The sequence below is a fragment of the Neophocaena asiaeorientalis genome, unplaced genomic scaffold, assembly GCF_003031525.2.
Source record: "Neophocaena asiaeorientalis asiaeorientalis breed wild unplaced genomic scaffold, Neophocaena_asiaeorientalis_V1.1 scaffold409, whole genome shotgun sequence".
In the NCBI taxonomy this organism is placed as follows: domain Eukaryota; kingdom Metazoa; phylum Chordata; class Mammalia; order Artiodactyla; family Phocoenidae; genus Neophocaena; species Neophocaena asiaeorientalis.
This window is the reverse complement of record NW_020175208.1, coordinates 1,409,618-1,432,142: the sequence shown is the minus strand read 5'-3', so window position 1 is coordinate 1,432,142 and position 22,525 is coordinate 1,409,618. Positions and strand designations below refer to the sequence as shown.

At 47.8% G+C, this 22,525-nt stretch overlaps 1 protein-coding gene across 1 annotated transcript in view; it reads right to left on the bottom strand.

The window, feature by feature from the left end:
• The window catches only part of CSMD2 (CUB and Sushi multiple domains 2), a 641,557-nt gene that overhangs the window by 399,217 nt on the left and 219,815 nt on the right, over positions 1-22,525 (bottom strand). The window contains exon 7 of the mRNA XM_024765304.1: positions 3,102-3,309. Coding sequence (XP_024621072.1) covers positions 3,102-3,309 — 208 coding nt within the window. The remainder of the gene's footprint in view (positions 1-3,101; positions 3,310-22,525) is intronic.

The following is a 22,525-nucleotide window of genomic DNA, read 5'->3' as shown; positions in this document are numbered from 1 at the left end:
CTGTATTTTTGGCTTTGAATTGTCCTTTGTTTTATGGAATAATGTTCTGAGGAGTTGGCAGGTTTTGTTTTTGTTTTTTTTTCTCTAATATCCTTACTTGGCAAAATAAAAAATTATCAACCCTATACTTCCCTGATTGTTTGGAAATTTTACTAGTCCATGAAATCCAAACCAGAGGAACCCGTAATTTAAACTCTCCTGTTTATATTCCCCCTTGGGGTAGGAGGACAGTGTGGAAACTGAGTCAGGGACAGTCTATGCCACCACCCTCTTCTGAATCAGCACGAATCTGCTACCCGATAAGGGAGATAGTGGACTTTTTTCTCTCAAAGGTGTCTCTGTTTTTCTCAATAGATAAAGGGATGCCCAGTTGTTCAAATTCATCTTTTCTAAGAAGATCTGCTGTCTTTCTATGCTTGGTGCAGAACTCAAGAGAAGAGCCTAAAATCGTAACGTATGCTGATAAAAGCAGTATACTTAGAAACCAGGAGCATCACATTTTCACAGGAATCCAGGGATACATAAAGGAGAGGGGCTGGGGAAAGAGCAGGTTCTTTGCACACACGTCCTGAGCCTCCATCCTGAGCCTCCAAGTTTGCTTATCCGTGGTTGCTATGCAGGTATAAATTAGAACAACAAATGCATCCTGCCTGGCAATGCATCAACCCTGTAAATAATTATAATTTAATCTTAGAGCAAAGAGTTCTGAATGACTCCCTTAACGATTTCCTCTGCTAAATTCCTTCCCCACTGAGTGACTTAATAGGAAAAGGAATAATCTTTTAGATTAGCTTCACTCCAGAAGTTTGGACAACCATGTAGACCCACACCTGGGGGGCAGAAGCTGTGGGAGACCACTTGGCCCGCAGACAAACAAGTGAGTGGAAGAGGCTTTGGGGCTGGAAGAGAGGGAACCGGCAAGGATATTCATCTTCGTATCTGTTTATAGAAGTGAAAACTTGGAAACAATCTATCAAGAGATCTGATCGAGTAAATTGTGTCAGTGTCACGAGGGAATGCCACACAGCCGACAGTCCTTCACAAATGCAGCATGACTCCTGTGCTGGCTGGCTAAGAAGATGGGCTTTCAAGTCCAACTAACCTGGGCTTGAATCTCAGCTCTGCCCCTTACTACCTGTGTGACTTCAAGCAAGGGACATAACCTCTCTGGGCCTCGTTTTCCTCATCTGTAAAAGGAGGAAGATTATGCTACCTACTTCATAGAAGACGAAATGAAATTATAGCTGTAAGAGCTTAGAATTAGCCTGCCAAATATTGATAACCAAAGCTCAATAAATACTGTTTATTTACGAAATAAATACTATCATCACGCCTATTATACTTCGGAGACATCTGTCATGACACAAGGAAAAAATTTTCGTGATATAATGTTAAGTTAAAAGTACATAACTACTGATCTATTTTAAGTTCCTAATTTTGTAATATTAAAATATATATAAGCGGCCAGCTAGCTCGATCTAGGCAAAGCAAAAAGGCCAAAGGGGAATACGTCAAAATGTTAATACTTGTTATTCATTTCTTTATACCTTTTAATATTTTCTGTGTTTTCTATAAGGAGCATATGTATTACATTTATGACCAGAAAAATAGGTATTTTACAAAAAGAGGCAGGGGGACAGGTCTTCAGGCTGGGCAGGTCCCTGGGAGTGCAGTTCAGTGAAGAGTCATCTAGAGTTCCACCCCAACTCTGAGCACCAAATATCTAGCCACTGGCCCTGGACCAGCCTCCACACAGCAATTAGTCATCAGCTCACTGATGTCCCTCTCAACACCCCATCCAGGGTAGCAAATGACCTGAAGTGGCCAAGTTCATGCGACGAGCTGATGACACCAAGGTTTTCTGACTCCCAGGTCAGTGTGCCTTCCACTACACCAGGAAATTTGAGTTTCCCGGTTCCCAAAGCTCTAAGTCCATGTCTGGGAGGAGTCTGTTACCACTTTATCCCTCTCAGAGAGTCATACTTGGCTCCTATTGTGGGTTTGCCTGATTGTCTCACCCTCAAAGGGCCATGTCCTTCTCAACTGGCGTTTCTACAACATAGCACGAAACCTGGTACAAAAGAGGTGTTCGATATCCGCAGACACCTGTTTTCTTCCTCTCCCACCCTTCCTCCCCGTCTCCGCCTGCGTCCCCAGCCCACTGACCACTGTGCCTGTCTTTCCGAGGTGCTATCTGCCCCTGACTTTTGTAGCTACCACTTTCTGCTTCTCTCAGAGCCCTCGGTGACACCTCCTCTGCCTCCGTCCCAGGCACCGAGCCCTGCTTTCCCCAGCACCGCGCAGCAACGAAGGCTACAGAGAAGCACACCTAAGTGCATCCTTCTCTTGGCTCCCGATGTGCTGACCCAGGTCCCAGTGGTGCCCTTATCCTGATAACAGAGCCACCAGGAGAATACGAGAACATGTTCTGAACGCCACCCCACCACTCTCACAGCTTGTCACCCAAACAGGAAGCTAAACACTCCCAAAGTCGACCTCAGTTCGGGCACGTCTCTGGGAGACCACAAGCAACTAAGGCTGGTGAGCCCTCATCATCCCTCTCTTCCCAAACCTGCCAACACCGGTCTCCATGGCAGCGGAGTACACATCACAAAAGCCCCGCTTTGTGGTCAAGCCAGAATGATAGAGAGCAGGCTAGTCCTTCCCGCAGAAATCGCAACACAATGCCTGTCCCATCTCAGAGCCCTGGGGATGGGAAAAGCAACCGCCACTCAGGGCTCTGTTCCCTTTGTTGGATGCTTCCGGAAATGAAACAGTATTTCAAATCATTTCACTGAGACCCTGTCCATGTCCTGAGACCAGAACACTGTTAGTCTTACTGCAAGTTACTCGACCAAGGCCCATCCTGTAATTCTTCAGCAAGGACGTGCTTCAAATCAGATACCAAAATCACTGTAAAAATTTACCCCAGCTCTAAAAATACGTAGTGACTTCTCATTATCATGAGAGGAAGGCTCTCCAGCGGTGCGTGGAGGAAGTGGCAAAGGGGCCTTCAGCTGCAGGTCCAGGCGCTGAGGGGACCACATCCCAGTAAGCCACAGCTGCAGGGAACAGGGGAGGGGGCGGACAGGCACGCTTACCAGAGGGAGGAGCCTTCAGTCCCCGTGACTTCCAGAAAGTCGTAACCGTCCTCCAGCTGGAAGTCAATAAAGACCAGGGCGATGGTGTCCCCCAGCTCGGCCAGGATGGTCCAGGTGCAGTCGGCATTGTTGTGGTACTCCGAGGGGAAGTGCGGGCTGGAAATGATGCCGCTCTGACCCCGCAGGGTTCCGCCGCATGCGTCGTCCGCTGTGGACAGAGACAGGAGGCTCACTGTGAGTCGGTCAGGTTCCCAGGCCTTGGTACTCGTCCTGCGCTTCACGCACGAGAGGCAGGGAGGGTCCTGGGACATGACATGCAGAGAGGGTGCCCCAAGACCCTAGTCTGAGTTGGCCTCATAACAATGATACTAAGCACTTCCAAAACTCTTATCACGTGCCAGACCCTGTTCTCTGAATTTTAGTTATTACTGCTCTCAATGAACAGATGAGGAAACCAAGGCACAGGGAGGTGATGTAACCTGCCTGAGGTCACACAGCCAACAAGCTAGGCTAACGAGTTGGGTCAACTGTGCCCTTTGGAGCACGTTTTTAACTACTATACCACACTGTTCTGCAACGACCAGGAAGGAAGGAGAAATCAGTTGTCACATTTTTTTCCACGGTCATGACTGTGGTGACCAGAATGTTTTTACCCACCAGATCTTGGTACACCTCAGATGTGAGGGAACAAAACAAAAACACAGCACAGCTCCCTTGGGCAAAACTCAAAGGGCATTCCAGGCCTGTCACAGATTGGCCGGACCTCTGCAATCTTCCCTCCTGCCCCTTGGGCCCAGGCCAGCTCTGTCCTAGTGCTGTGTGTGGTCAGACCTCCTGGGCTGTGTTCACATCGCTCCCTCTGCCCCTTGTCCACAACAAGTCTTCTGATGCTTTGAGACCCAACTTCAAAGCCACGTCTCGGTAAAGCCTCGTTTCCCCAAGCTTTTAGTAATGGCTCTCTCCTCTGTGCTCCTGGAGCAAAGTGTCCAACTTCAGACACGGTACTTGGCACTGTTTGAATGACCTGTCACACGTCTGTCTGCCACTCTAGGTTCTGAACTTGCTGGGAATCCCCAAGGGCTGGGACCACGTCTTACTCATCCCTGCAGCACATCCTGGTGGAGTGGCACTGCTCCAGCCTAAATCCCAGCTGAGACTTGATATTCAGAAACAATGATCCAAGGAACATGCTCTGACATAAAGTAGTTAAGAGCACTGGCTTTTGAATTATTGCAGACTCAATGTGAATCCCTCCTCTATGGCTTCCAGCTGGGTGACTTAGTGGACGTTATCCAAATTTCCTAAGCCTGCCCTCTTGGAGCTTGTATGCAAGTAAGTGATCGTAATCCACTTAGCATATCATGTATTAGAGATACGGACTAAGTTGTAAAGAAAGGGAAAATGCAGTATCAAGGTTCAAACGTGTATCAGAGGCAGTAGAGTAACAATCAAAGCTACTGCTTATTAAGCACTTCCACTGTGCCAGGTGCTATTCTAACTACTCTACACATTTCATGACCCTGCGAAGTATTATTCCCATTTTACAGGTGAAGAAACCAAGGCACAAAGAGTTTCAGTTACTTGCCAAAGGCACAGCTTATAGTGATTAAAGGAGCTGGGACTTTTAAGCCCAACAGTCTGATTACAGGGCCTGTGCTCTTAACCAACACATTCTTGTCTCCCGGGAGTATAATTCACACTTTGAGGACAGAGATAAAGCAGTACATGACTTTGCTTGGGTGAGTCAGTTTGGGAAAGCTTAATGCAGGAGGTGCCATTAGAGCTGGGTTTTGAAGGATGACTAGGAGATCATTAGAGAAGAAATGGAAAGGCATTTATGAGAAAAGAGAACCAAGGGTCATAAGCATGGAAGCCCCAAAGCACAAGGCATATCTAAGATAAGTAGTTCTAGATGGCCTAACACAGAGTGAACAGAGAGGAATGATGGGCGACGGTACTGGAAATGTAGAAGGAGCCCCATGACAGAGAGTGCTGGGCCCAAAAAGATTGGAAGCAGCGGACCATATTGGAAAGAAAATGGATTTTAGGATGAGGAAGGTGTAGATTTGAATTCAGGTTCCACAGTTTGCCAACCATGGGACCTTGGGTGATTTATTTCTCTAAGCTTCATTCTGCTTCTCTGTAGAATGGTTTCTTATGACAACTGAATGGCATAATTAATGTGACAGTACGGAGCATTAGCCAGAGACTAGCATGTGTTAGATGCCCAACTGATGCCAAGTTCTCCTTTTCTTTCCACTTCATCTTGAAGATCAAAGGCAGTGAGGAAACAGGATTAAATTTGCGTCGTAGAAAGACCACTGTGGCCGTGGCATAGACGAGGTCTGAGCTGGGGGAGCGGGCAGGATGCCCTTGATAGTGCAGAGTCACCAAAGTCAAGGTGAGGCCAGATGTGATCTGAGCTAAGGCCCTGGGAGGGTGGGGGGAGGATCTGATTGAGAGATAGTTAGGAAGTAGAACCTACAGGACTAGTGGTCCCGAGGGATGAATTCCAGGCTTCAGCTACGAGCATCTGGATGGATGAAAGGTGCCGCTTCCTGCAGCAGGGAACCCAGGGGGGGGGCATCTTGTGGTGCGGAAGGCAACCAGGGTTCAGTTCTGGACACCAGGGCTGAGTGTGTGTGGGGGATGACCCAGTGGAGAGATGGAGCTGACAGTTGGATAAACAGAAGCAGTGTGGGATGGAGATGAAAGTGAGTTTATTCAGTGGCCCTGAACTATTCTTACGAATGTCGTTCTACAGGGTCAAGGTCTAGTTCAAGAGAGTGAGCCCATTTCTAAATGCCAGCTCCCTGGTATGTATGAGCACAGAAATGAAGGCACCTCACTCAGTAGGTACTCATGAATGTTTCCCTCCCACACTCATTAAGTGAGCACCTACTGTGTGCCAGACACTGGGCCAGGACCAGCACTACCTCATGAAAAGCTTGATTTCATCCCTGCCCCAAGTGTTTCTCACACACAGTGGCTCCCCAGAATTGTTATAACCGAGGTGTCGAGGCACAGTGATAGCAGATGGGACTTAGGGAAGGCTTCACACAGGAGGCAACATTTGTGTTGAAACATTCATTCATTCCACAAATGTTTACTGAGTGCCTATTATGTGTCAGGCACTTTTCTAGGCGCTAGGGATTTGTCGGCAAATAAAACAAAAGAAAATCCCTGCCCTCATGGAGCTTACATTCCAGTCAGAGGGAAACAGACGATACCCAAGATAAATAAGTAAACCCTATGGTAAGCGAGGTGGTGATAAACGCAGAACGGAGATGGGGAGTATTCTGCACTGGAAGTGGGGGTATGGACATTGCAGAAAGGTGGTCAGGGAAGGCCTCGCTGAGAAGCTGACATCTGAGCCAAGACCTGAAGGAGGGAGAGGGAAAGCCAGAGAGTTACCTGGGGAAAGAGCATTCCAGCTGGAACAGCAAATGCAAAGGCCATGGTGTGCAGAGGCCTGGCACCGTTGAAGGGCATCAAGAGACCCGCAGGCCCGGAGCACTGGAGTGAGGAGGAGAGTGGCAGGGACAAGGCCCCATGGAGGACCTTTGAGGCCACTGTTAGGGCTTGGGCTTTAACTTGAGTGAGATGAGAAGCCAGCGGATGGTTCTGAGCAGATGACATGATCTGACTGGTGTATTAACAGGATCCCTTGAGGTGCTATGCAGACAACAGACCAAAGAGGAAGACAGCAGAAGCAAGGAGCTTGTAGAGGCTATGGTGATGGTTCAGGAGAGAGATGATGGTGGCCTGGACCAGGTGGTACTAGTGAGAGGGAGTCAGTGACTGACTGCATTTTGAATACTGAGCTGGCAGGATCCACTTCAACTGAGGGCTGACTGCCTGGTAGGATCAGGCGAAAGGGTGTCCTGGGCAGCGGAAAGGCAAGAGCAAGGCGGCTGCAGGGGTGAGAGCGTCATTTAGGGACTTGGTCAGGATTGTGTGAACTCACAGAGCAGGGCAGAAATGGTGGAGCTGGGCTGGGAGGGAGGCAAGGGCTCTGCTGTGAAGGGCCTCGGATGCCAAGGAAAGGAGCTTCGGGTCTATTCTCCCCCTCCTCACTTTCTCTTTCACTACCTCCAATCCAGGTGTCCAGGCCCCGTGAAGGGAGGAGGGAGGGAGGGAAGGTAGGCAGATTGCCTTGCCTAGCTTTAAATCTAGTTTGTCGGTGCTATTTGTTTGTTGTATCAAATCACACGGTATTTCCACCCTGGGTATCTCTCTGGCAGGAGCCTATGAAGTTTGACATTCAAGGCAGGGTTTGTCTCCTTCTGATGTAAATCACTTCAACGTGACCACTACCAGGGAGATAACCTACAGGAGCCAGCCAGCAAGCGGGAATTTGTCAATGTCACTCCCAGCAAGCACTGGGCCTGCCGGCCCCAGTAGTCCCACATTGGCCCTGTCTACAGCAGGTGGAAGTGTCTACACCCCTAGCCACAGTGGCTTCATCTTGGCTGCACTGAAGGTTAGGAAAATCATGGTCAAAGAAGACACACTGAACCTGGACCTTGAAAAAGGAGTAGGTGTGCTGGAGGGAGAGAAAAATAAGGGGCTCCCGGCAGAGGAAACAGGGCATCTGGAGGTAAGGGGGTCCGAATGGGTGTGGTGTGCTTGGGGAGTGGTCGGCTTTCCTCCAGATGAAGGTGCAGGATGCAGAGGTGTGTGGGGGGGGTGGACATGGAGAGGAAGGTAGCGGTCAGCTCAGAAAGGCCGTGGTGGTCTTGCTAAAGGGATGGATTCTACCCTGCAGGTGTCGGGTAGACTTGCCAGTTTGTCAGCAGGGAGTGAAAGCCCAGGCCTGCTTTAGAAAGATGACTCCTGGTCCCCACGTGATGGATGGATGATGTGGTTTGGGGGTGGCGAGTGTGCCCAGTGGGGAGAAAGCAGTGAGGAGAACGGTGAAGAGGCTGTGCCCGACGTCAGAGCCTGAAGCCGCGGCCGTGGGAGGAAAGAGAAGGAACAGAAGAGATTCAAGAACGAGGCTGGGGGAGAAGCAAGAGGGTGTGGCTTCCACCACCCAGGAGTGGGCTGCGAAGGGGAGGAGGGGAAGAGCATGCTGAGGTCTCTACCAAGGTAACAGTGCTGAGGATGACAGGGATGCGGGATGGTGATGACCCCTTCCCCGCCCCCACGCTGAATGTGAGCGCAAGAGGGGTAGGCAGGTGGGCCTGGAGCCTAGAGACCAAGAGGCCAGGAGTGGGCGGGATGAAGAGGGAGCTGGTTCCACGGGAGCGAAGACGGCCAGGGGCAGAAGACATTTAACGGGCAGCAGGCAGAAGCAGAGGCTCCTGAAAGGAGGCTGAGAAGGAGCTCCTACAGGCCTGCAGTCCACACGGTCTGCGCGTCCAGATGATGACGCAGCAGCAGAAAGGCTGGAGGGGAAGCAGGTCTTGGGGGAGAGAGAACGACTCCTCAGCCTCCTGCCTGGTTCCCGGTCCTAGAAACCCTTCTAGGTATCCATCTTATGTCGTTCCCAACACGCCCTGACCAAGACCGTCCTCATCCTCTCCTCCCACGACACTCAGCCTTCTTCCAGGTTCCTGTCTTGGAGGGGGTGTGTCAGCACTATTCACCCCATGCCTCATGGCAGAGCTGGGGGACATCCTCAACCCCTCCTGCCCCCCACAAGCAACAGTGACCAAAGCCTGTCTGTCCTTCTAAGCGGCTCTTGATTCGGTCTCCTGTCTTCACTGCATCTGCTCTACCCTAAGCCACATCGTGGTCCAAGCCCAGCCATGAAGTCTCCCTCCTGTGTCTAAGCATCCCTCCTGCCCCAGCACACCCATTCCTCACACAGAAGCCTGAGTGATCCCAAACAGTACAGACCTGACGACGCCACGCCCTTCAGCAGGGACCTTCGACAACTCCACTGTCACTCAGAATATCCTATCCAGGGGCTGACATGGACCTCATAGGGCCTCGCCTCATACCAGCCTCTACCTGCCCACTTTCTGTAACCACACCAGCCTCCTCCCAGCTCTTCTGTTGCACCAAGCATCTCTCTGCCCAAGGACCTTTGAAAGTGCTACTTTCTCTTTCTGAAAACTTCTTCCCTACCTCCTTGGGCCTGGCTGGCCCCTGCTTAGCCTTTAGGTCCCAGTCTAAGTGTCGCTTCTCAAGGACCGTTCCAGAAACAGAATACCCCTTCTCCCCATCATATACTTTTAGAGCACCACATACTTTCCCATAATCAATTGATCAACTTAGTAATTTATTTAATGTCTAGACAGTAAAGTCCATGAGGGCAGGGGCCATGTCTGTTCTGTCCCCAGCAGCTACCACATTTCCTAGTGTATAGCAGGCACCCAATAAATATCTGTTGAACAAATAAATGATACAGGAAACTGAAGCTCAGAAAGGTTCAGAAGGTAACTTTCAGAAGGTGATGCTGTACGTGGCCAACTTAGGATTCCAGCTGAGTCTCTCTGTACCAGGACTGTGGTCGCCTCCATTACATCACACTTCTTGAAACCAAGCAGGATCCTGTTGGATATTCCCAGGGACAGACCCTTCCCTTCCCACCCCCAGTATCCCCCATCTCTTGTTTCTAACATATCTTTAGCCTCCACCATCAGCCTCCTTTGGTATCAGCCTCCACCATGATATCAAAACCAGACAAAGATGTCACAAAGAAAGAAAACTACAGGTCAATATCACTGATGAACGTAGATGCAAAAATCCTCAACAAAATACTAGCAAACAGAATCCAACAGCACATTAAAAGGATCATACACCATGATCCAGTGGGGTTTAGCCCAGGAATGCAAGGATTCTTCAATATACGCAAATCTATCAATGTGATAAACCATATTAACAAATTGAAGGAGAAAAACCATATGATCATCTCAATAGATGCAGAGAAAGCTTTTGACAAAATTCAACACCCATTTATGATAAAAACCTTCTAGAAAGTAGGCATACAGGGAACTTACCTCAACATAGAAAAGGCCATATATGACAAACCCACAGTCAACATCATTCTCAATGGTGAAAAACTGAAAACATTTCCTCTAAGATCAGGAACAAGACAATGTTGTCCACTCTCACCACTATTATTCAACATAGTTTTGGAAGTTTTAGCCACAGCAATCAGAGAAGAAAAAGAAATAAAAGGAATCCAAATTGGAAAAGAAGAAGTAATACTGTTATTGTTTGCAGATGACATGATACTATACATAGAGAAACCTAAAGAGGCTACCAGAAAATTACTAGAGCTAATCAATGAATTTGGCAAAGTAGTAGGATACAAAATTAATGCATAGAAATCTCTTGCATTCCAATACACTAATGATGAAACATCTGCAAGAGAAATTAAGGAAACACTTCCATTTGCCACTGCAACAAAAAGAATAAAATACCTAGGAATAAACCTACCTAAGGAGACAAAAGACCTGTATGAAGAAAACTATAGGGGCTTCCCTGGTGGTGCAGTGGTTGAGAGTCTGCCTGCCGATGCAGGGGACACGGGTTCATGCCCCGGTCCGGGAAGATCCTACATGCTGCGGAGCAGCTGGGCCCATGAGCCATGGCCACTGAGCCTGTGTGTCTGGAGCCTGTGCTCCACAAGGGGAGAGGCCACAACAGTGAGAGGCCTGTGTACCGCAAAAAAAAAAAAGAAAAAAAAAGAAAACTATAAGACACTGATGAAAGAAATTAAAGATGATACAAACAGATGGGGACATAGACCGTGTTCTTGGATTGGAAGAATCAACATTGTGAAAATGACTCTACTACCCAAAGCAATCTACAGATTCAATGCAATCCTTATCAAACTACCACTGGCATTTTTCACAGAACTAGAACAAAAATTTTCACAATTTGTATGGAAACACAAAAGACCCCGAATAGCTAAAGCAATCTTGAGAAAGAAAAACGGAGTTGGAGGAATCAGGCTCCCTGACTTCAGACTATACCACAAAGCTATAGTAAGACAGTATGGTACTGGCACAAAAACAGAAATTAGATCTTGACGTGGCACGTATATACAATGGAATATTACTCAGCCATAAAAAGAAATGAAATTGAGTTATTTGTAATGAGGTGGATGGACCTAGAGTCTGTCATACAGAGTGAAGTAAGTCAGAGAGAGAAAAACAAATACCATATGCTAACACGTATATATATACAATCTAAAACAAAAAAAACTGGTTTTGAAGAACCTAGGGGCAGGACAGGAATGAAGACACAGACATAGAGGATGGACTTGAGGACACGGGGAGGGGGAAGGGTAAGCTGGGATGAAGTGCGAGAGCAGCATGTACATATATACACTTCCAAATGTAAAATAGATAGCTAGTGGGAAGCAGCCGCATAGCAAAGGGAGATCACCTTGGTGCTCTGTGACCACCTAGAGGGGTGGGATAGGTAGGGTGGGAGGGAGATGCAACAGGGAGGAGACATGGGGATGTAGGTATATGCATAGCTGATTCACTTTGTTATACAGCAGAAACTAACACACCATTGTAAAGTGATTATACTCCAATGAAGATGTTAAAAAAAAAGTATATCTAGCTGAGAGCTAACTTAGCTAGTAAGGTTCAAAATGGTTCAGTTAAAAAAAAAAAAAAAGAGTCATGTACCACAACGTTCATTGCACCTCTATTTACAATAGCCAGGATATGGAAGCAACATAGGTGTCCACTGACAGACGAATGGATAAAGATGTGGCACATACGTACAATGGAATATTACTCAGCCATAAAAAGAAATGAAACTGAGTTTTTGTAGTGAGGTCGATGGACCTAGAGTCTGTCATACAGAGTGAATTAAGTCAGAAAGAGAAAAACAAATACTGTATGCTAACACATATATACGGAATCTAAAAAAAAAAAAAAGTTTCTGAGGAACCTAGGGGCAGGAGAAGAATAAAGACGCAGATGTAGAGAATAGACTTGAGGACACGAGGAGGGGGAAGGGTAAGCTGGGACGAAGTGAGAGAGTGGCATGGACATATATACACTACCAAATGTAAAATCGATATCTAGTGGGAAGCAGCTGCATAGCACAGGGAGATCAGCTAGGCGCTTTGTGACCACCTAGAGGGGTGGGATATGGAGCATGGGAGGGAGATGCAAGAGGGAGGAGATATGGGGATATATGTATATGTATAGCTGGTTCACTTTGTTATAAAGCAGAAACTAACACACCATTGTAAAGCAATTATACTCCAATAAAGGTGTTAAAAAAAAGAAAAAGGTTTAGCATCGTAGGCCTTCCCAGAATCCCAAAGAGTACATTTAATTAGAGAAGTGAAACAATGCAGAAACAAAGGAAAAGAGTTAAGCAAGACAAAATAACAATAGTTTGGCCATAAAACAAAGTCAAGGGCCTTTAGTTCCGCCTCAAGGGCTATAGACAATATCTTGAGCCATATCCTTGTGTTGTTTTGCAGAGACTAAAACCCTCACTGGGTGAAAGAAGTTAACTGCATGCTGACCACCAGCATGTAGAAGCCATATCTGTTGGAACCAGAAGGTTGATGATGTTGACTCCCAGTTACCTCACCACCAACCAATCAGAAGAAATGTCCGCGAGCTAATCAGGCACCCCGTGACCCTCCCCCTCACCTTGCTTTTAAAAACCCTTGCGTGAATGCCATCAGGGAGTTCGGGTCTTTTAAACATGAGCTGCCCATTCTCTTTGCTTGGCCTTGCAATAAACGCTGTGTTTTCCTTCACCACAATCCTGTGTCAGTAGTTTGGCTCTGCTGTACATCAGGCGAGCAGACCCAAGTTTGGCTCAGTAACACTCCCTGCTTGATAGCAGTTTGGTAAGCCATCCTGAGACAGTCAAACTTCCCAATTTTAGTCAACAACTTCCAGACTATGCTGGAACTGAGCACTCGGAGCTTAAGACCCTCTAGCCAGAGGCACCTGTCTACTCTGAAGATGGCACCTTTGCCGTTGGAATCTTCCCTGCCTCTTAGGCTCCTTTGACACCCTTGTTCCTGCACCATTCTGTTTTGATTGAAGATGCTGTAAAAGAGGTTTTCTCACACTTTAAACAAGGTATCATATTTCATGGTTACAACTTCAGAGTCATAAAATATAACCTTCAGCTGACACCACACTCCTAAAATATTAATTTACACTTTCTCCTTCTGTGGCGATGGGCATTCTCCATTGTTATTAAGTCATGTATATTCTAGGGTGCAGGTGTGTTATGCTGATAGCTGCCTTTCCAAGTTTATGACTTTATTTATGATTGTCTTTAAGTTCCACTGAAATTTCCTCAATTAACTATAATTTGAGAGAACTATCCCTCAGCTCCCTTTGATGTCTGTTAACTCTCCAGTGACTCACAAATTTCAGGTAGGAATGGAGGAACCTACATTGTATTCCTCCCCACCCCCCCCCACCATTTCAGGCCAATTCCAGGGCACAATCTTGGATGCCTAGAAGCTTTGGGGCCCTTGGCATTGGGGTTCTACCCATATCCTCCCTCCCCAGGGCTACTCAGCCTCTGAGGAAAGGAAAATTCCAATAGGCCCCCTACTGGGGAGAAGCTACCATCTTACAACTCTAGTGCAAGGCTGAGAGAGCCAGGGCATCATTGCCCCAAACCCACCAGCAGTGCTCCCCCTTTCCTTGCAGCTCAGTGTCCCTGCTCAACCTCATCAGTCCACTCTTCTGGGGCCTGAGGATTCTGCCCCTTTATCCTTGGCTTTATCAAGGACACCTCTTCTTAAAATTAAGAAATTGCCAATTGCCCGAGAGCACTGTTATTTCCGCCACCCCCAGAATTCTTCGTAGAAACGTCCCCCGAGGTGACCTTCTGACAGGATGAATGTAAACGGGACATGGTATTCGGCTATGTACCTCTTCTCTGTTGCACTTTCATTACAGGCCAGGCATCGTGCTAAATGCTGTACCTGCATTTTCTCATTTAATCCTCAAACTGCTCAAAGAGATAGGTGTTATGTCACCCACAGTTTACAGACGAGGAAACTGAAGCTCAGAGAGTTTTTAAAACTTGCCCACGGTCACCTGGCTACTAAATGTTGGAGCCAGGATTCAAATCCATAACTCTCTGACTCCAGACCCACGCCATTATCCACCTATTTCTCTGCCTCTCAGGCTTTGGTCACTGCAATGCCAGTCTTGACATGGGCTTCCGGAAGCGCCAGATCCTGGAGGGGGCTTTTCCAGGTGGGAGAAGCCTCTTCCCACTCCCCCTCTTCTCTGCCTGAGGGGCCTGAGGCAGAGGCATTGTGCATTCTCCACAGCTAGGACCCCCGCCACCCACGCTCAGGTAGAGGCGGGTGAGTCTTGGGTCAGGTTTCCTCATAAGAGACCCTGGTCCCCCAGACCCTGGCCCCCACCCCAAAGTGGCATCTGCCCAGCAGAACCGCCTCAGGCCCTTTCCCTGGGGCTTCTCTCCTAAAGAGCTCCTGGTACAAGTTAAAGAGGAAGGTCAAAGGGAAACCACAGCAGACGGGGCAGTCCCTGGCCTGGTGGACCCGTGCAGGGGATGTACCTATGAGGGGGACCAAGTTGTTGGGTCCCGGACCAAACTGCAGGAGCTCTGGAAGTAACGATGCCATCAGGAGTCTCTTGCCATGGGTCACAGGCCATCGTCCTTGTCTACAGTAGGCAGGGGTGGCCAAGATCGTGGCTGGTAGGCACACGGACTTGGGCAGAATCAGCCTCTAGCTGTGCGACCACAGGCAAAGTACCTCACCTCACCAGGTCTCAGTTCCCTCACTGTAAGATCTTAACCTCCTGGGGTTTTTGTAAGGATTAAATTAGATAACACATCTGGCATATAGCTAGTGCTTGATAAACGCCGGCCAGTGATGGCCGTGGCTGTGAGAATCACGACAGCTAACTGTCATTGAGTCATTACTGTGAACAAGGCCCTCTGCTGCGAGTGGAGCATTGATCAACTTGAGCCTCACTTCACCTTCTGAGTTAAGTACTACCGTTATTATAATTCACAGGTGAGAAAACCAGGGCACAGAGAAGGGCACTCACACCCACAGTCCCTCAGCTAGTGGGTGTGAGTGGCAAGGCCAGGATTTGAATCCAGGTGGTCGGACTCCAGAGCCCACATTCTGCGTGGTTCTGTAATAGTTACAGTAGTGATGGCAAAGGCGACGGAAGAAGGACTAGCGAGCCCAGCGGTAGTAGAGGGACCCCGTAGTTAGGAATGCCCTCTGGGAGCCATGGTCCATGCCAAGTCCCTGTGCTTGGAATCACTCAAGGTCCACACTGTCTGGCAGGGTATTCGGTGCTTTCTGTATGTTGTATACTTTGAACAGCACAAGGGGTCCCAGCATGCAGTCCCCAGACCCTCCTGGCTATCTCCATTGCCACGTAGGGTCTCTCACCCCTCTCCTGATCTCTTTCTAGCTTGGAACTGCCCCCAGCCACAGAACTGATACCCCCTACTTGGAGATCTCACAGGCATCTCAAACTTGACCCGGACAAAATGAGCTCTCTTGACTGCATTTAGGGCACACACTTCCTACTCCCTGTCGCAGTCGTCCCCATCTTGGTCACTGGCATCCTCACCCTGCCAGCACTCCCGAAAGAGCCTAGGAGTCAACCCCGACCCTTTGTTCCATCAGCACCTACATGCCTTCCATCAGCAAGGCTGTTGGCTGTGCCCCTAAACCACGGCCCCAATTTACCCCCTTCCCTCCACCTCTACCACGGCCACCCTTGACCGAGATGCATCGTCTCCAGCCTGCACACCTGCCATAGCTGCCTCCTGACTGGTCTCCCAGTTGTGCCTCTTGCCAGCTACAATCCCTCTCCCTTCTAGCACCCGGGTGATCATTTTAGCCAATGCTGAAAAGCCTTTCCTGGCTCCCTCCTGAATTTAGAACCAAACCCACACTTCCGGTCCTGCTCCACCACAGCCCCACCCACTCCCCTCGCCTCCCCCCCAACTCTACGTTGCCCCGCTGTGGGTCTGTTTTCTGTTCCTCTAACAAGCTCTCTCCCACCTCAGGGCCTTTACACCTGCTGTTCCTTTTGTTGGGAATGCCCAGGTCATCACATAACAGGCTCCTTCTTGTCATTCAGGACTCAGTTCAAATGCCACCTCCTCAGAGTCCCCTCCTGACGGCTCCCTCTAAAGCAGCCTCCCTTGTTACTAGTAACTTGATTTCCCTCATAGCTCCTATTATGATCTGAAATTTGTTTATTGGATTTCTTGCCTGTATTCTGCCTGAGGATGCTAAAACGTAAACGCCCTGAGATCATGGAACTTGGTCTGACTTATTCATCACTGCGATTCTCTGCATCTAGAACAATGTCTGGCACTTAATAACTAAGGACTGAGTCAGTGACTGGCGGGCACATAGTAGGTACTCAACTGAAAGGTGTTAAATACTGAGTGAATGAACAAGTAAGCAGTCACCCTTTAAGGCCACTACTCACGTCCCCGCTTTAAAACTCAGAAGGGTTTAGCCGGTGACCCACAGCTCTGGGCTGGCATGGCTAGGGTTGAATGCAGGCCTGTTTGAATCCATGCTCTTTCCATGCCTGACACTGCTTCTGTCTCAGATTTCACAGGTTCCTTTCCCTGGGGCCAAAATATTTGGAATGCATCTGGGCACTGGCCGCTCAAGCTGCTGCTCCCCGTCTCCCTGGGTTTGGGGGCAGCCTGCGGCGTTGGGCTTGGACCTCAGGGGCCAAGTCTTTCTTGTTCAGGATGCTTCTCTCTACCACCTGCCTCTCAGCGCTCAGAGCATCTGAACGTGATTCCTTCCCCATGCGGTCCTCTTTGATCCAGGGCCAATGTCCCTCACAAGTCAGGGGCCTGTTGCTGAAATCCACGTTCTCCCATCTTACGGATCAAAGAGGTTCCGCAAGGTTCAGGGCTCCCAGGGACTTCAGGACTTTCCCTCTGCCACCTGGGCCAAGCCTTGATGAACTAGTAGCCTTGGGCTGGGCCTCCTTCGAGGTGAGACTTGCACCTGCTCTGCCCCCAGACCCTAGATGGCCCCCATTCCCTCTTGGTCTGGGCTGTGTCTCCAGACTGAGCTCACCTTTCAGCCAGGCGGGTGGCGTTTGCTGTTTGAGGCAGAGGCACCACCCTCCAAGCTGCTCTGCGAAGCCTGGGACTCAAGGAGCCTGTGTCATTCTGAGCTGCTGGGCAGGTTGGCGAACCCAGGCCAGTAATTTCCCTTTCGGGCTCGTGTGCCTACAGAATCCTGGTGGTGAATTAGACCCATCCAGCCATCGGTTCACTCAGCAAGTATTTACGGACAGTATTTACGGACCACTGCCCAGTGGATGAGGTTTATCCACTTATAGATGCCAGCCCTTGAGAGTTCTCCACGAGAGAAAGAAGGGCCAAGAGGCTTTAATCCTCCCTGAGTCTGAACCCGTTAACCCCGGCATGACCACAGCTCCTGGTACCATGAGGCACACGAGGAGGACCCTTCTCTGTTCCTTTCAGCTCAGCCTACTAAGGAAGGGCGGTTTGGAAAATCACTTCCAGAAAATCCAGGCATTATTGAGGATGCTTCTCATGCTACTCTTGCAGCATGTGGTGAATTAAACAGAGAAATGGACCCGAATCGTAGGCAGTGGAGGGCCCTGGGGGCTCGGAGAGTGGGATAGCATTTTGTTCCCTCCCAGTTCTGAGCAGAGCTTTGTCTAAGGCCCCTCAGGCACCGGGGAGTCCCCGGGGCTCGAAGCCCTTCTGAAAGCAAGATTTCGCATGCTCGGCTGGCTTCCTTGGAAGGGAAGCATTCTGGAAGGGAGCATTTCTGGTGTGGCTAATTGCAAGCTACTTAGAGAGAACTTAGAAAAGTCGGTCTCGGCCTCCTTCCGGAAGGGCCTTGTGCTCCACGCTAAGGAATCTGAACTTGACCCTGTCAGTGATAAAGAGTCACTGGCGGGAATCTGAGCAACGTGTGATGCTATCAGATCTGTGTCTTAGGAAGTTCACTCCTGCGGTGGAGAATGAATTGGGATGTGTGTGGTGGGGTGACGGGAGACGCTTTGCAGTGAGACAGGTGAGAGCTGAGAGGGCCTGGGACCATCACCCCTGAAGAGCGGCAAAGGCGTAGAGGGCGGTGTCAGTGCAGAGGTGGATTTGCCAGGTCGCGGTGACTAAGGGTACAGGGAAGGGTGAGGAGTGTAAAGATGCCACTGTGGTGTCTGGCTTGGTCACCTTGGATGGTGACACTCTTCACCGAGCTGGGGAAGGCAACAAAAAACGCAGGTTTGGGAAAATAGAAAGAGTTAGGCTCTGGGCGTGCTGCATGTGGAGCACCCTCCAGGGAGGGCTTCAGGTGAGTTTGATATCCCTGTGGGCCTGAAGCTCAGGACAGAGGGAGGGTTGGAGGTAGAGACTGAAGAGTCGTCCCCAAGCAACAGTAGAAGCCTCGGAGTGGATGAGAGATTCCAAGAGCGGCAAGAAGTTCCCAGAGAAGAGGCCATGCTGGGCCCTCTGGCTTCAAGGGGAAAGAGGAGGAGAAGAGTCAGTGGAGAAGAAGTGGGCAAAGAATCATTGTCAGCTGAGAGGCTGAGAGAAAATCAGGAGCGACTTGGGAGAGAGCTGTGGCCCCCAAAGGCTCTGCACACCCATGAGTTACTGCTGTGATGTGAACACTGGGGGAGCACCCCGGCCCATTCTGCCCACTGAAAGGCCAGCCCTCATTGCCGCCATGCCAGGATGTGCAGACCCTGCACTGTGGGGCCATGGTCTGACCTGGCAAAGGAAGCCCTCCTTGAGGCAGCCCTCATCTTATCTTTGACTAGTGGGTTAACAAAAAAGATATTTTAACAGCCAGCCCCAGGGTTTCTTCCAGGTGAAAGCTCTCTATGTTAGAGACAATATCACCCTATACCTAAAGAGCCTGGGTTGGGGAGGGAGACATCAGCCTGTAAGGAGATGGCAAAGCCAAGGGCAACCGGGCTCTTGTGCCTAAGAAGTCGACAAAAGTCCTGAGACGGGGCCGAGGTCGAGAGGCAGCAAAGTGGAGGAGGCTGGAGTGAGACGAGAGGGGGCAACGCACATCACAGGGAAGCAGGGGCTTGCCAAGACAGAAGCCAGGGAGAAGCTTCCAGGGGGAGGGGGCGAAAGGCTCTGGGGTTCCTGACTGCTCCAATTTTCATTTCAAGCCACTTGCATTGTTGAGGTGTGAAGTCCCTGCATTGCCACAAACCTCCAATAAAGGCTGTGCTGCATGCAAACACCTTTGTTAATGGTTTTGTTTTTGTTTGGGGCGGGGGTCAGGAAAAATGGGCCAAGTTTTCAACTTAGGTTGGCAGAGCAGAACCAAGATGGGTGAGGCAGGGCAGTGAGTTCAAGGTTCAAAGGAAGCCAGAGCCGACAAAGATTCTTGAAAATACTTGGAGGGATTGTAGATTTCCACCTCATTAAGATGGGATACGGATGTGAATTGTACTTCAGAGGACAGGGTGACAGTCCCTCTGCCTCTGATATATGGGCTACATTTGTCTTTAGTTTCCATATTGATTAAAAAAGTATGATATTTATAGTTCTGTAAAAAGAACGAGAATTGTGTTTTCCGTTTCACAGCTTAAATACTTAATTTCATTTACTATCATGTTTCACATTCTGTTACCACGTTACAACTCTGATGCCTCCCCTTGGAATATCAGTGTGTTAAACCGTGACATCCTCTGGGTAGGGAGTGGGTAGAGGTGCTATCAGGAAGAGTGGAAACAGCAGATTCAGACCACAGTTAGGCCACTCAGGGCCACACACTTGTGTGTAGGGGCCAAGGTCTCATGTGATTGGTTTGGACATTCCCGGTATCAATCACATGAAGAGAGACGTGCCCCAAGTTATCCCATGTTAGAAAGGGGGCCTGAGAGGAGGGGACTTAGGAAGGCGAGAAACGAGACTAGTTTCCCCAGGCTCCATCAAAAAGGACCAACCAAGGCTGAGGCCAATTCTATTGGCTGAGGAGGGCTAAACAAACAGAGTCAAGCAGCAACTCAGATTGATTGCTTGTGGCTTGCCGGTTTGAAAGGAATTCACAGTTGCCTCCAGACTCAAGCAGGAAGGGTGCTATGATCAATTAATTATGCCTCCCATGGGAATGGTAGAAGAGAAAGGGATCTATGTGCCAAGTATTTTCCATTGCTCGTGTAGACAGGAAAATGGGTGTGAGCATATGGTGGAAGGAGGGAGCTGCTTCTCCTTGAGCTAGTCTTCTGATAGTAATTACAGAAAACCTTCCTCTAAACTTGAACCCAAGGAGAGCTACTTGTTCCGATCACTTCTCAACTCCTTGAAACAATCCTCCTAGACTTATACCTGGGTGTTCAGAGATCCATGGGGTTTCAAGATGAGGGTTTCAAGAAGGAAAGAGTGGTCAAGAATGCAAAAGCCTGTTGAGACGTCAAGGAATATAAGGGCCAAAACAATTCCCGTTTGACTTGGCAACGTGATGCAAAATATTTGCGCCAAAGGCCAGTTTGCAGGGGAGTAAGTGGGAGATGAGGATAGACAAGGCTGGGTGGAGCTTTCAAGACGCTGGGCATTGTTGGTGTCATGAGGAAACCCTTCTCATGATGTCACAGTTTGTATAAGGTGGTTAAAAATATCTACATGTATTATAATCTCAATCATATATATATTCATAATATATGCATGTATGCAATATGTATTAGACAAAGCTGGAGGCATAACCCTCCCAGACTTCAGACAATACTATAAAGCTACAATAATCAAAACAGTATGGTATTGCACACAAAAACAGACGTATGGATCAATGGAACAGAATAGAGACCCCAGAAATAAACCCACATGCCTACAGTCAATTAATCTTCAACAAAGGAGGCAGGAACATACAATGGAGAACAGTCTCTTGAGCAAATGGTGCTGGGAAAGCTGAACAGCCACATGTAAATCAATGAAGTTAGAACACTCCTTCACACCACACACAAAAATAAACTCAAAATGGCTTAAAGACTTAAATAGAAGACATGACACTGTAAAACTCCTAGAAGAGAACATAGGCAAACATTCTCAGATATAAATTGTACCAATGTTTTCTTCACTCAGTCTACCAAGACAAAAGAAATAAAAGCAAAAGTAAACAAATGGGACCTAATCAAACTTATAGGAAACCACCAACAAAATGAAAAGACAACCTACAGAATGGGAGAAAATATTTGCAAACAATGCGACCAACAAGGGCTTAAATTCCAAAATATACAAACAGCTCAATATCAAAAACACAACCCAATCAAAAAATGGGCAGAAGACCTAAATAGGCATTTTCCAAAGAAGACATACAGATGGCCAACAGGCACAGGAAAAGATGCTCAACATCACTAATTATTAGAGAATTGCAAATCAAAAGTACAATGAGGTACCACCTCACACCAATCAGAATGGCCATTAGCAAAAAGTCTACAAATAATAAATGCTGGAGAGGAGGGAAATGTGGAGATAAGGGAACCCTCCTGCACTGTTGGTGGGAATGTACATTGGTGCAGCCACTATGGAGAACAGTAGGAAGGTTCCTTAAAAAACTAAAAATAGAGTTGCCATATGATCCAGCAATCCTGCTCCTGGGCATATATCCAGAAAAGAGGAAAACTCTAACTCGAAAAGATACATGCACCCAATGTTCATAACAGCAGTATTTACCATAGGCAAGACATGGAAGCAACCTAAATGTGCATCAACAAATGAACAGATAAAGAAGATATTACACACACACACACACACACACACACACACACACACACACACACACACGATGGAATATTACTGAGCCATCAAAAAGAATGAAATAACGCCATTTGCAGCAACATGAATGGACCTAAAGATTATCACACTAAGTGAAGTAAGTCAGAGAAGACAAATACCATACATCATTTACATGTAGAATCTTAAAAAAAATGACGTAAATGAACTTATTTACAAAACAGAAACAGATTCACAGACAAAGAAAACAAATTTATGGTTACCAAAGGGGAAGCCAGGGGCAGGGGGAGGATAAATTAGGAGCTTGGGATTAACAGATATATATATACTATTATGAATAAAATAGTATATTTTAAAATATACTATTTTATATACAATAGTATATTTTATATACTATTGTATATAAAATAGATAAATAACAAGGTCCTACTGTACAGCACAGAGACCTATATTCAATATCTTGTAATAACCTATAATGGAAAATAATCTGAAAAAGAATAGATATATATGTATATCTGTATCACATTGCTGTACACCTGAAACTAACACAGCATTGTAAATCAATTATACTTCAATTTAAAAAAAAGAGGAAGAAGATGGGAAGGCAATATATGAAAATCGTGGTTAAAATGGGTAAATTCTGTTTCTTCTTTACTCTCCTCTGTATTTTCTAAGCTCACTTAAAATGGTCATGTGCTATTTTTATCATCAGATAAGAGGCATGGGAAATCATTTTTGAAATAAGCTTGATTACTATG